This window comes from Spermophilus citellus (assembly GCF_964194105.1).
Source record: "Spermophilus citellus genome assembly, chromosome: 3".
Classification (NCBI taxonomy): domain Eukaryota; kingdom Metazoa; phylum Chordata; class Mammalia; order Rodentia; family Sciuridae; genus Spermophilus; species Spermophilus citellus.
This window is the reverse complement of record NC_138184.1, coordinates 7,398,579-7,413,889: the sequence shown is the minus strand read 5'-3', so window position 1 is coordinate 7,413,889 and position 15,311 is coordinate 7,398,579. Positions and strand designations below refer to the sequence as shown.

The 15,311-nt window shown below is 38.9% G+C and overlaps 1 protein-coding gene across 2 annotated transcripts in view; it reads left to right on the top strand.

Moving 5' to 3' along the window:
* LOC308645966 (olfactory receptor 7E24-like) overlaps positions 1–10,384 on the top strand; it is a gene marked incomplete at its 3' end in the record, with an annotated part of 55,430 nt that extends 45,046 nt beyond the window's left edge. Inside the window, exon 2 of one of the 2 annotated variants that reach the window (XM_081288415.1) lies at positions 9,527–10,384. In XM_081288415.1, coding sequence (XP_081144541.1) covers positions 9,554–10,384 — 831 coding nt within the window. In that variant the 5' untranslated portion in view covers positions 9,527–9,553. Of the gene's footprint in view, positions 1–9,469 lie in introns of those variants that run through there. The other variant, XM_081288414.1, reaches the window with a different exon arrangement.
* Positions 10,385–15,311: the final 4,927 nt, after the last annotated feature.

The window sequence follows — 15,311 nt, the reverse complement described above, 5'->3', positions numbered from 1 at the left end:
CAAATAGGGAATGGAAACAGGGGTCAATGAAGGAGACAGCTATAGTGAAAGAATGTGAAAGACTGGGTGTTGCACTACTGAGAAATATGTTGAGGGTACGTGGATCTCTAGTGTGAGCAGCTTTATGGTGCATACTTGAATTCAAATGCACATAGAATCAGGCAGTACTGCTGATGTAGTCTTTTTCTCACTTTCATTGCTTTCTGAAAAAATTATCTGAGACATAAAGAAGTACAAAATCTAACATGCATCCCAGAATTCCACCCCATAGTTCTCTCAGTTGACCTAGACCTACAACCCATCTTCTTTGACTGTTCCTGTCCATGTACCTGCTCACAGTGCTTGGGAACATGCTCATCATCCTGGCTGTCATCTCTGACTCCCACCTCCACACCCCCATGTACTTCTTCCTTTCCAACCTGACCCTCACTGACAACTGCTTCATCTCTAACACGGTCCCAAAGTTGCTGGTGAACATTCAAACTCACAAGTAGGTTGTCTCCTATGTGATCTGCCTGATGCAGATGTCTCTTTTTGCCATTTTTGGATGTATGAATTATATTCTTCTAACTCTTATGGCCTATGACCATTTGTGGCCATCTGTCACTCTCTGTGTTACCCAGCTATAATCAACTCTCACCTCTGTGGCTTCACAATTTTGATGTCTTTTTTTGCTGAGTCTTTTGGACTCCCAGATGCACAATTTGATGATCTTGCAAATTACCAGCTTCAAGGATGTAGTTTATTCTGTGATCCTTCTCAACTTTTGAGTCTTTCCTGTTCTGACACCTTCTCTGATAACATATTCAATATTTTCTGGTTGCCATATATGGTCTTTTCCCTATCTCCAGGATCCGTTTCTTTTACTATAATATTATGTCCTCCATTCTGAGGATCCCATCCTTAGGAGGGAAGTACAAAGACTTCTCCACCTGTGCTCTCACCTGGCTGTGTTTGTTTATTTCATGGAGCAGGCATTGACGAATACATTGGTCCAGCTGTGTCACATTCTTCCCCAAAGGGTGCTGTGGCCTCAGTGATGTACACTGTGGTCACCTACATGCTGAACCCCTTCTTCTACAGCCTTAGGAACAGGGACATTAATGGAGCACTGAGGAGTCTGCACAGCAGATATGGTCCTTTATAGAATTCTAGATAGAGCAGAAAGGTGGGAGGGAAAGGGAGAGGGCAGGGGATTAGCAAGGATGGTAGAATGTGATGAACATCATTATCCAAAGTACATGTATGAAGACATGAATTGATGCTTACATACTTTATATACAACCAGAGATATAAAAAATTGTGCTATATATGTGTAATAAGAATTGTAATACATTCGCTGTCATTTATTTTTTAAAAAAATCATTAAAAAATAAAATGAAAGTAATAATAATAAAAAGATATTGTGTCCTCTCAAAACAAAAAAAAAATATTCAAAAAATTGAAAACTTAAAATCACTGTTCTATGTTAAATAATTTCTTCTATAGTAGGTTAACAATACAATTAACCAAGGCAATAAAGCTATGTTACCAATGTGACTGTTACAACATAAAAAAATAATCCATCTGGTCCTTGGCTTTTCTTGGTTGGTAGGCTCTTGATGACATTTTCTATTTCATTACTTGAACTTGATCTCTTTAAATCATGTATGACATCCTCATGAGTTTGGGTAGGTCATATGTCTAGAAATGTTTTAATGTCTTTGATATTTTCTAATTTCTTGGAATATAAATTTTCAAAATAGTTTCCAATTATCTTCTGTATTTCAGACATGTTCATTTTGATGTTTTCTTCTTTATCTTGTGTTTTAGTAATTTGAGTTTTCTCTATCTTTACTTTTGTTAGCATGACCAGGGGTTTGTCTATTTTATTTATTTTTTCAAAGAACCAACTATTTTGGTCAGTTTTTTCAATTGTTTTGATTTCATTGATTTCAGCTCTGATTTTAATTACTTCCTGTCTTCTATTTCTGTTGGTGTTGATTTCTTCTTCTTTTTTTTCCTAGGGCTTTGAGATGTAATTTTTGTCATTTACTTGTTGACTTTTCATTCTTTTAATGAATGCATACCATGCAATAATCTTTCCTCTCAATACTGCCTTCTCAGTCCAGAGATTGTGATATATTGTGTCAGTGTTCTCATTTACTTGTAAGAATTTTATTTCATCCTTGATTTCTTCTACTGTCCATTCATCATTCAATAGTGTATTATTTAGTCTCCATTTGTTACTTTAGCTTTTATTATTTAATTTTATCATTGATTTCTAATTTCATTCCATTGTGGTCAGATAGAATGTAGTGTATTATCTCTCTCTCTCTCTCTCTCTCTCTCTCTCTCTCTCTCTCTTGTATTTACTAAGCATTGCTTTGTGGCATAAATTATGGTCTATTTTAGAGAAAGAGCCATGTGCTTCTGAGAAGGAACCATGTACATTTGTTGATGGATTAAATATTCTATATATGTATGTTAAGCCTGAATTATTGATTGTATTATTTTGTTCTATAATTTCCTTTTTTAGTTTTTATTTGGAAGATCTGTCCAGTAGTGAGAGAGGTGTGTTTAATTCACCCAGTATTGTTGTGCTGTAATCTATGTCACTCTTGAAATTGAGAAGGGTTTTTTTGATGTATATAGATGTTTTATTGTTTGGGGTACAACTATTTATAATTGTTATATCTTGCTTTATATACTTCCCTTAAGAAGTATGAAATGTACTTCTTTGTTTCTTCTGATAACTTTGGTTTGAACTCTACTTTATCTGAGATGAAAATGGAAACCCCTGCTTGTATATGCAATCCATATGAGTGATAAGTTTTTCCCCATCCTTTTACCTTCAGCCTGCAAATGTCTCTGCCCATGAACATATTGTTGGGTCTTGTTTTTAATCCAATCTGCCAATCTATGTCTTTTGATTGATGAGTTTAGGCCATTGACATTCAAGGTTATTATTGTGATATGTTTTGTATTCCCTGTCATTTTGATTTCTTTCTGGTTTTTAATTTGACTTAGTTTCTCCTTTGGTTGAATGTCCCTTTAGAGTGGATCCTCCCTTTGCTGGTTTTCACTGACTGAACAGGTCTTGTTTGTGTCTGGTCACTGAAACACAAGCCCTAATCTACTCCTTAACAACATCTACAAACTTCAATTACTCAAGAACAATGGCACACATGTCCATGAGCCTAGGAAAAGTACAGTAGGAACACAGGGGAGTGAGAGGAAACCCTAGATCTTATTCTGAGACACACTTTAGAGTTTCTCACCATTCCAATGCTGCAGAGTTCTTTGACAATTGTCCTGAGCTGGAGAATCCCTATTTTTTAAATGACTGAATGCTTAATTTAAAAAATGTTAATGACCAAATAAATATAACTAAAGCATATGTTTATTTGGTTCAAAGAGCAATGTTTTGTTATTTACATTTATATTGCATATTTATACTAAGAATAGACATTAAAAGCTGATTATCTTTAAAACACAGAAGTGAGAGCAGTAAATTGAGTACACAAAGTCCCTCCCAATTATAGCTAGGGTCCAAATCTTAAGTGGACCTTCATTTTCTTTTCTTCATCTTCCTGCATTAATGTTGAGAAATTCTTAGAGATGGCATTGCATGGACCAATAGTTCAATAATGAGCTCTGTGCATTGAGCTTCCAAGGTCACATATTAGGGCCCACTCACCCTGTGCCTGAAGCACTTCAGTGGATGGTTCCTGTCCAGTGAGCTGCAGGGGTGTGTCCCCTGCTGTGATTCTGCATCAGGAAGCTCCCTGTTGACAGCATATTCATGGGAATGCTGGGCACAGAGTCTGAGCCTTTGTTGGGCACCAGGTATGGGTGGGTCTTGGCATGTGCACTTCTTAGTCATGAGCCGACAGAGAAGCAGTATAACCCAGTAGGTGCAGATGGAGCCTTGGGACTTTCTAAGAAAGATTGACAGTATTTCTTCTCTATCAGAAGGACAAACATCACAGTTTGAGTATCCAGATGGGAGTCTTCAGTATGTCAATTTTCATGCATCTTGTTTGAAAAGTTTATGTTTTTATTTTTGCTAGTCTATTAGATATCTTATTTAAAATGTGCTCTCCATCCATACTGATTCTGCTTCCCATAGGGTACAAAATGTGTCCTCAGAAGTGTTCACTAGCCTGGTACAGTGGTGTGTGTAAGTAATCCCAGTGTGTTGGGAGGCTGAGTTGGAGGTTCACAAGTTCAAGGCCAGCCTCAGCAACTTAGCAAGGACCTAATCAACTTAAGGAGGTCCTCTCTCAAAAAAAATGAAAAGAGGTAAGGACATTGTCCTGTGGCTAGGCAACCCTGAGTTCAATTTCTGGCACCAAATAAGGAAAAAAAACAACCAAAAAAAAAAAAGAAAGAATGAAAAGAAAAGATTTTCTAAGCATCATGAAAAGACTCTGGTGGTGATAAGGATGAGGAGGAGGATGCTAGAAACCAGAGCACCATGGACTGACGCTCAGGGCTTCCCAGGTTCAGGGGTGAGCAACGTGTTTGCTATCATTGGTTTCATTTATTGTGCATTGTCTCACTCTGAATATGCATGCCCCATTTATCCTTATTTTACAGTAAAAATAGAACATTATAATTATGCAACTTGCTCTTGTTTGTTAGCTAGGAAAGACTGCAGCCTGGTTGCACTGGGCTGTCTGACCATGGACACAGGGCATCACAGGAGAATCCTGGCAGATTGTCCCATCAATAAGCCAAGAGCCATTCCTCTTCCCTGTCACTGCAGAAAGAGAGCCTTGCCCATGCTGCAGTTCCTTGATGGATTCCTGGGGATCACAGGGCAGAGAAGTGTGGGTGCCTGCTGTACAAATTATGTAAGAACAGCCACAGGTCACAGGAGAGGTTACAGTAGGAGTGCCTGATGATCATGCATCACAGATCACACTCTTGGGCCTCTTCCAGGACCTCCTTGGATCTCACCACCATATGACCCTTCATGCTTGAAAACAGCCCTCTAATCTCAAAGCAAACCTAATATTACATCTTTATTTTATTTTTATATCACTGGAAAGAACTTAAATGTATACCTTATATTTAAGACCTCGGGACATATGTAGAAAATTTTATGTGGAGTGGAAGAAAATATAAACACACAGAGGATGGGTCTTAGAGTATTTCAGTCTCATTTATTGTGTCTGAGAAGTAGAGCAAGTCACTAGTGTCTGGATTCAGCACTGTTATCTAAGTTGGTTTTTGTTTGATACAACTGCATGGACTTAGGATGAAATAGATATATCATGCTCTTACAAACAAATAATGCGGGGTTTTTGAAAAAAATTGAGCATAATTAGATCTAGATATTATTGTTATTGTTAGTAGTGATTAGGTTAGTCCTCATGCAACTCAGAGAATTTATGCCCTACTCGAAATTATAGTTTTTTCTATTTCTGGATTGGATATTTTAATTTTAATGCTCCACACATCTCTGAAGTGTATTTGGGAAGGTGTCCCTCTTTCTATTTATGACTCGCTGGGGCCCATGCTTGTCTTGGCACAGGGAGGCATCTAAAACAGATCTGTTCCACACTGAATTCACCTGATCTTTCTTCCCCAAAATGTCCCAAATTAATTTGGATTCATGGACTTCTTGTTTCCAGTCTGTACTTCCATTCTTTGAAGCAATGCCCCATGAAAATCATGGCAAGTTAATCACTATCATTCTGTGTCCTTGTCATGGAAATAGAAACCCTTTATTTTTATTTTTATTTAATTCCCTCTAACTTAGTCAAATTTGAACACTCATGACATAGATTTTCTAAAGCAAAATATAGCAAAATGTGGTAGAACCTGGGGATTCCCTGAAACCCAAGCCTTCTACTGAGGCATATATCAGAGTTTCCCATTGTGGCGTCTCTGGACTCTGTTGACAATTTCTTTCCTCAATACTGTTGGCAATTCCCTAGTCATACATCTTTTAATTTAAAGTGACAATGACAAATCAGTTATCGAGTTCCGAAATCGCTTTGGTGCTGCACATGTTTTGGAACTGGGGGTTGCTCTCAGTCTCTCCTTCAGCAGTCGGAGCTGGGAGAAGTGGAGTGATTCTCACACTCTGGGCACACACTGGCAGGGCTGTGATATCAAGAAAAGTGTTGTTTTAAAAACTCAAATGAAAGCACTCTCTTCTACCTGAGCAACATGGAAATGTCCTATAAACCAGATAAGATTTCTTCAGGAGTCATTATGCAGAGAATATGTCATGGTCAGCAGTGTTTTGGTGACACATATTAAGATGAAGATGTAGGTGAGAATCACATTCTCTAGGACAAGATTCCTCCATGTTTCTCCTTTACTAGCAAAACAATAATCCTTATTTTTCTCAAAACCATGTTTTTAATATTGAATTGGTATTGGGACAAGATGAAGCTTTTGGTAACAAATTGGTAACCTACCTGGGATCCCACAGCTGCCCCCGCCCTAGTCTTCTTTGGCAGCTCTGACACTCCAGGCAACCCCCTTCCATCCTAAGGATGCCAGGTGGCTGGTGAGCTTATTAAGAAATGACTGCTGGAGAACAAGGACCTTGTGGATTTGTTTTGTGATGAAGAAGAGGAGCTGTACCTGTGAGTAAAGTGAAGGATTGAGGGACTGTCCCAGCAGCTGCTAAGGCAACTTTTCCAATAGGGAACTCTTATGTTCTGTCTCTGAACCCTAAAGATTTCTATATTTTGGTCTATTGGAGAAAAAGGAAACTTAACACAGTAAACTTGCAACAGATTTGGCCATCTGGTAAGTAGCTCTGTATGCATGCTAAGACCCTTTTGAGTCTACACATCTGGTTCCCCTTTATGGGCATATGATTATATCGGGATAAACACAACTGCTATTATAACTATAATGCTCTTTAAAATCAAAGGGAGATCAGTATGGCAGAGGAAAGGACTGTGGGAGGGAGGATAGGAGGGTAAGAGAAATACTAGGGGATGATACTGGCCAAATTATACCATTATATTGTGTGCATGTATGATTATGTAACAATGAATCTCTCCATTATGTCCAACTATAATACACTCATAATAATATGGAAAAAAACAAATCCAACTATTAAGTATAACTATAATAATAATTACTTTTTAAATCAGTAAGTAAATGTAGCTCTTAAAGAGTAAATTTGGACATGCATTGTTCTTCGGAGATCACACTCCTATCCCCTGCTGATATATTATATAGAAATTCTTATTTGTGTTATATGGAGAGATGAACAACAATTTTGAAATGATTGTCATACCTTACTGGTTAAATGATGCACGTTCTTCAGGTAATGCTTTGTGTAGGATAAAGACTTTGAATAGAGGAATAATCTTCACAAATGGAATTAGCACCTCAATGTAATATAACTGGTGCATTTCTGGGGCAATAGGCATTCTGTTGCTCACTACTTAGATGACACATAGGTGTCCTTTAGGTAATTTTTAATGGAAACCTTTATGGGAACATAAATTAATATTGACATAGAAACATCAACAGAAAATCACACCTCCACATTTCATAAAGTAGGCATGTTTGGGAGACAGGTTAGCAGGAGAGTGAAATCAGGCAGACATAGTAATGTCACGGGGGAAAGAGATACTTCTGGAGATGGGTCAAGGAGCTCCCAAGGCAGAGGGGGAGCTCAGCTCTCGACCAGTGTGGTTCTTGGCATATGTGCTGGAGAAGAATTTCAGCAGGAGATGGACAGAGGCATGGACAGAGGTTTATTTATGAAGGCAGGTACACATGCAAGGGAGAATGTGGGCTGTCTTGAGGCTGAGAGGAAGCCCTGTTTTGGGCTGAGTGTCAAATGTTTATAGAAGGGCTGTATCAGATCCTGGACAGGAGGTGACCCAGGGTGGAGCTGCACAATTCTGTACCAATTTTCCCTGCACTTCTTTATTTCCCCCATATCACAGGGGCATGAGCCAAGGGCATGGGCCAAGGGCATGTTGTTCAAGATTTATAACTGTGCTTTCTACATCTCAAAGGCTAGTCCATGTTTCCTTTAAGATTCAGTACTTCACATCTCTTTATCCTAAATACCGAGCTCAATAAGAACTCAAATACCTCAGGTAATTGTTGAGATCTCTCTATACAGTGTTAGTCCTGAGACAAGTATTGTCAAATACATATATTGGAACATAGATAGTGGGTGTTATTGAAATATGAGAAGGTAATATTCATGGAGCTTTTTCTAAGTGCCAGGATGTTGTCAGACAGTGGTTCCCCAACTCTGATGTAAGAAAAAACCACCTAGGATTTCACATGCAGATATCCTGATTAAACTGGTGTTGGTCTGATTTCACAGTATGTGGATAATCTAAAATATCCAAAGATGAATATAACATTAACTGAGACAAAACCACTAGTTAGGTAATTGGAAAGATTTTTAAAACCCAAGGTAGTTAATTGTTACCCCAAATAGAGACAAATTCAATCACAGCAAGAAGAGACAAATAATGAACCCAAGTTACACTCACATAGCTGAAGTGAGAGAATTAGAATCTGCATATCAGGAATGCCTGACTAGAGAGTCCACAAAGTGGAAATAATGTGGTTAGAAATAAAAGCTGAGCTGTGGGCCTTTCTATGGTGATGGAATCTTAACCTGCAAACTTAAAGGACTGAGATCACAAAACCATAGAGAGGTTTAACAGGTCAGCTGGAGGAGAGAATAAAGGAAAGATAAACAGTGAAGAGCTCTTCTATATGCCAGCTATTCTACTGATATTGTGTGGGTTCATACAAATAAACCAGTATCAAATCAAACTATTCAAAGTGTTTATTATCATTTATGTTTTTAATATCATCTCTTTCAGCCACATTTGTGATCAGGGTTACTATTGATTTTGTGCATTCAGCTCAATAATATTTATTGAAATTTGAAGTGTGCCAAAGAGAAGGAAATTTGCATTATATTACATACCTTTAATGAACAAGCTTTAATCTGCAGAAGAGGGCAATGAAAAAATAAAAAATGATGAGACACTTTGAAGATAAATGGCTCATGACCATTCTTCTGACTGAGACTCATTACCCTCAAATTGTTAGAACAAAACAAAGTAAAATGAGATGGTTCTTAATAAACTTTCATGAACATTATTTTTTCTTAATAAAAAACATCACTTTTCCTGAATTTCCCCTTAAATGGTACAGTATAATTTACTGTAAACATGAACTTCTTCTTCCTGCTCCTGAGCTTTTAATATTGATCAGTTAAATGTCTGAAATAGGGTGTGGAGACAGGGATGAATGATGTAGATAGCAACAGTGAAAGAGTGTGCAAGTCTGGGTGTCTCAGGACTGAGACCTATGTTGAGGGCGTGTGGATCTCCAGTGTGAGCAGCTTCCTAGTGAATACCTGAATCCAAATGCATGCAGAGTGAGCGGAGCCTGCTGATGGGTTTCTTTTTTTTTTTTCTTATACCCTTTGCTTTTCCAAAGGTGTCAAAGCAACACAAAAGCACAAAATTTAACTCACATATCAGAATTCTATCTAATGGAACTCTCAGAGGATCCAGACCTGCAGCCCCTCCTCTTTGGACTGTTCCTGTCCATGTACCTGGTCACAGTGCTTGGGAACCTGCTCATCATCCTGGCTGTCAGCTCTGACTCCCACCTCTACACACCCATGTACTTCTTCCTCTCCAACCTGTCCTTGGCTGACATTGGTTTCATTTCTACCACGGTTCCAAATATGCTGATAAACATCCTAACTCAGAGCAGAGCCATCTCCTATGTGGGCTGCCTGACACAGATGTCTATTTTTACCATTTTTGGATGTATGGATTATATGCTTTTGAGTGTGTTGGCCTATGATCGGTTTGTAGCCATCTGTCACCCCCTGCACTATTTGGTCATGATGAACCCTCATCTCTGTGGCTTCTTAATTTTGGTTTCATTTTTGTTCAGCCTTTTGGACTCACAGCTGCATATTTGGATGATCTTAAAAATTACTAACATCAAGGATGTGGAAATTTCCAGTTTCTTCTGTGACCCTTCTCAATTTCTGAATCTCTCCTGTTCTGACACATTCTCTAATAACATTGTCCAGTATTTTCTTGGAGCAGTATATGGCCTTTTCCCCATCTCAGGGATCCTTTTCTCTTACTATAAAATTGTTTCCTCCATTCTGAGGATCCCATCCTCAGGGGGGAGGTACAAAGCCTTCTCCACCTGTGGCTCTCACCTGGCAGTTGTTGGCTTATTTTATGGGACAGGCCTTGGAGTGTACCTTGGGTCAGCTGCATCACATTCTCCCAGGAAGGATGCAGTGGCCTCCATGATGTACACTGTGGTCACCCCCATGCTGAACCCCTTCATCTACAGCCTGAGGAACAGGGAAATCAAAGGTGCCCTGAGGAGGCTGCCCAGCAGGATGGCCTAAATCTCAGACCCTGTGGTGTCCAGTTGCAATGTGTGTTGGAAAATTTATTATAACTAATTATCAAGTTGGGTTAATCTGCCTCTTCAGGAACATTGATGGGTTTAATACCACGCATGATGTAAGTGCAATGCCTGCAGCCAATGATGGGGAGGAATGTTTGGGAGTTCTTCATATTTGGAACAAAGGATCACTTTGAAATAATGAAAGACTTTTGAGATGGTGATGATGAATATTTCTAAAAAGCATCTATGTGATCAATGATGCTTATCATAATAGTTGAGAATGGTTAAAAGGAATTTTTTTAACTTCAAATTACTGCAACAATAGTAATATAAAGCTAAAATTTTTTTAAAGAATTGAAAAAGTTATAGTAGATAAGAGCGTCTTCCTTAGTAGAGATAAACTGATAAACACAGGTAGATATTCATTTTCTTCTCATCCTCTCATCATTAATATTAGGAAGCTCTTAAGAGTTCCTGATATGCTTCAGCTACTAGGTAAACTAGGAACTTTATTCACTGAGCCACCAAAGTTACACAGTAGTCAACAACCAGCCTGTGCCTCCAGCCCCTCAGCTTGAGGACCCCAATGAAGTGGGAACCATTATGCATCTCTTCCTGCTGTGGATGTCTGAATCAGGAAACGCCTAACTGAGCACGTATGAATACCTGGAGGCTGAAGTCAGGGCCACTGGGCACCAGGGAGGTGGGGGCTTTGGAGCTGTCCTCCTTAGTCCTAAATCAGCAGAGCCCCAGGAGGGGCATACACTTTGTCTACCCAGATTGGAGAATGAGGTGCAGGTTGTCAGGGATGGTACTGTGAGTTCATATGCTTTGTTGTAGTGAGTGCAACAGAAAGCTCATGGAAAGTCTTCTTTAACTGCCACCTGACTCTCCCTGCCACACACTGTCATCCACAAGGGGAGAAAATGCATCCCTTTAAACTGTGTCCTCAACACTTCAGATGGTCTTTGAAGGTAATGATGAGGATGTGAATTAAGAAGAGGATGATTTTTTTTTTTGGTGGGGAATTCTGAATGCTAGGTGCTAAGATATGTACTATATTTACATTGTTTGAACTGACGTGCAAAGTCCTCCCATGGCATAAGTATCACCCAATTTTATTTTAGAGAACAGAAATGAGCACAGGTATTCATGTAACTTGGGCTAGGTATTCAGATTGAATAACTGAAGCCATATTTGAAATGCTGTGTGGATTTGAGGCACATGGTATTTGGGCAAGCCATTACTGAAAGGTTTTCCCCTCCACAAAACAATCATGTGTTTCAGTTTCCTGTCACTCCAGGATGGAACTAGTTTTCTTGTTCACTTCCTTTCGGATTTCTGGTAGATTTCAGGACAAAGCAGTCAGGCACATCAATTGCATCATTTCTGCAAGAATGGCTGAGACAAAACAAAGGTCCGGTGGGCACAAGTAATCCAGAACATCCCCCTGTGTCCCCAACTCCAGGACAAACTTGCAGCTGCCACATCCACCTGTATATTATACTTAACCCTCTCCATCAAATAGGAACAAAGTATGTCTAAATTTCATTACTACTCAGGGACTTTAAAGGGTTAAGAATGTACCAGAGATATTTCTCTAACTAAGATCTCTTTATTCTGCGGTTTTTGCAAAACACTGAAAAAGATGAGTGCATCACACCCAGATGCTCACAATTTAATTTTGGCTGCTGTTGGCTGGACTCATCCTTACTTGAACAAAGTGCAGGTGCTAGTGTCTATGATACTCAGCAATGTCCTCCAAGATGATTTCTAGTGGATACAATGTCATTGAACCCAGATTAAACATAAATTGTTTCTTCATGTGTGATTGCTATGTGATGAAGTTATAACATATGGGCAATAGAAAATTAGTTATTATAAATATGGAAATGTCAATCTGCATTATTCAAATGAAGTATCCTGTGACCTGTTACTATTTTCATATTTCTGTAATGGTACAGCCTCTTATTCCCATTTCACATGTATATGCTGTATGTTGGGTGATAAACCTTCTCTCTCTCTCATTTCTGATTTCCCAGAGCCTCTACCATGTTAGGCACAGACAGATAAAAATTAAAACTATGTTGTTAAACACTGAATAGACCTTTGCTACATTCACAGGTCCTGGACATGCTTAAGTGTGGTTTCAATACAGTGATGGTCTCCTCTCTGTACCTTCAATCTACTAAAAAATTTCCCTAAGAGCAGGAGTTGATATTGAGCAGCTCTTGTTTGTGTCTGTAACATTTCTCACAGAAGCCCCAAACTTTCTCTCAACAGCATCTGGGCAACATTTAATTACTCAGCATCAATGGCAGAGATATTCATGAACCTAGGAAACGTGAAGAAAGTACAGAGGGAATTGAGAGACACTTAGAACTTGGTCTGAGAGACACTTCAGAGTTTGACATCATTCCAATCCTGCAGAGTCCTTTGACAATCCATCTGTGCAGTAGACCCACTGTTTCCTAAGAACTGAATGTTTAATTTAAAAAAAATTAATGACCAAATAAATGTCACTCAAGTGTATACTTATTATGGTTCAATAGTAATTTTTATTATTTATATTTTAACCTATTAAAAATGGAACTTAAAAAAAAACAGAGAAGTGGTTTCATTCCAAGTTTTCTAAGAAATCTCCATACTGCTTTCCAGAATGGTGGCACCAATTTGCCGTCCCATCAGCAATGTATGAGTGAGCCTTTTCCCCCCACATTCTCTATTTGTAGATTGTTGGAATTCAAGTGCAAAGTCTTTCCACAGCATAAGTATCACATAATTTTATTTTAGAGAACAGAAATAAACACAAGTGTTCATGTAACTTGGGCTAGGAATTCAGATTGAATAACAGAAGCCATATTTGAAATGTTGTGTGGATTTGAGGCACATGGCTCTTGATAATTGCCATTCTGACTGGAGTGAGATGAAATCTTAGAGTACTTTTGATTTGTATTTCTCTAAATGCTAGAAATATTGAACATTTTTTTCATATATTTGTTGATCAATTGTATATCTTCTGTGAAGTGTCTGTTCAGTTCCTTAGACCATTTATTGATATTTTTTTTTGGTGTTAAGTTTTTGTTGTGGAACCACCATTTGACCCAGCTGCCCCACTCCTTGGTCTATACCCAAAGGACCTGAAGTCGGCATACTACAGAGACACAGCCACATCCATGTTTAAGGTAGCTCAATTCACAATATCTAAACTATGGAAACAACCTAGATGCCCTTCAACAGATGAATGAATAAAGAAAATGTGGTATATTCACAATGAAATATTATTCAGCCTAACAGGGAGCTGGATAATATCAGGTGAAGTGAATTAAGCCAATCTCAAAAAAAAAAAAAAAAAAAAAAAAAACAAAGGCCAAATGCTTTCTCTGATATGCAGAAGCTAATTCATAATGGGTGGTGGGTAAGGGAAAATGGAGTAACTTTGGACTGGGCAAAGGGGAGTAAAGGGAGGAGGGTGGGAAGGATGGAGGAATGAGATGGACATTATTACCCTATGTGCATGTATGATTGCATGAGTTGTGTTATTCTGCATCATGTACAGCTAGAGAAATGAGAAGTTGTGTTCCGTTTGTGTACAATGAATTAATTGAAATGCATTCTGCTTTCATGTATAACAAGTTAGAACAAATTAACAAAAAGAAAAAAAATAGAAGTGTTTAAAAAAACATAAAATGAAAGAAGTAATTAATTATGCAAAGTTCTTACTAATTACAGCTTGGGTCCAAATCTTAAGTGGACCTTCATTTTCTCTTCTTCATCTTTCTGCATTAATGTTGGGAAGTCCTTAAAGATGGGCATTGCATGGACCAAATAGTCTAATTATGAGCTCTGTGCATAGAGCCTTCAAGGTCGTATATTAATCCACAGTCAGACTGTGCCTTCAGCACTTTTATTGATAGTTCTTGTCCAGTGAGCTGCGTAGGTGTTTCTCCTGCTGTGGTTCTGCATCAGGAAGCTCCCAGCTGACAGCATATTTCTGGGAATGCTGGGCACAGAGTCTGAGCCTTTGTTGGGCATGTGGTATGGGTGGGTCTTGGCATGTGCATTCCTTATCATTACCCAGCAGAGAAGCAGCATAACCCTGTAAGTGCACTGGGAGCCTTGGAATTGCAAGAATTGCTTCTGTATCAGAAGAACAAACATCAAACCTGAAGTTCCCAGATGGGGGGATTTCAGGAGGTCAAATTTAATGTATGCTTTGTGATTTCTTTTTATATACTTTTGCTGGGCTCTCATATATTATTTAAAATGTACTCTCCACCCATGCTGTTTTTATTTCCTATAAAAAGCTCACCTTCCACAGCAAATTGGTCCTTCAACTATTTTCCTAAGCTCTAGAAAAGGCCTGTGGTGGTCTTGATAAGGATAATGAGGGGATGACAGAAGCCAGAGCATCATGAACTGACACTCAGGGCTTCCAGGCTCAGGGGCTGAGGAACAATTTTTGTGTTATCTGTCTCACTTGTTGTGTGTCCTACTCTGATACTGCATGTCACATTTATTATTCTTTTACAGTACAAAAAATAACTTTATAATTATGCAACTTGTTCTTGTTTGCTAGGAGACAGCAGCCTGGTTGCATTGGGCTGTCTGATCATGGACACAGGGCATCACGGGAGAAAACTGGCAGACTGTCCCATCAGCAAGCCCACTAGATTTTCCTCATCCCTGTCCTGAAGAAAGAGAGCCTGGGCCATGGTGCTCTTCCTGTGGGATTCTAGGGGAATCACAGGGCAGAGCAATGGGGGGTGGTGCTTGCTGCATACACTATGGAGGATCAGCCACAGGTCAGAGGAGAGGTCACAGTACAGGAGGCTGATGATCATTCAGCATAGATCATGCTCCAGGCCTCCCTCCATAACCTCCTTGAGCTCACCACATGCTCTACCACACATAAAAACAGCCCT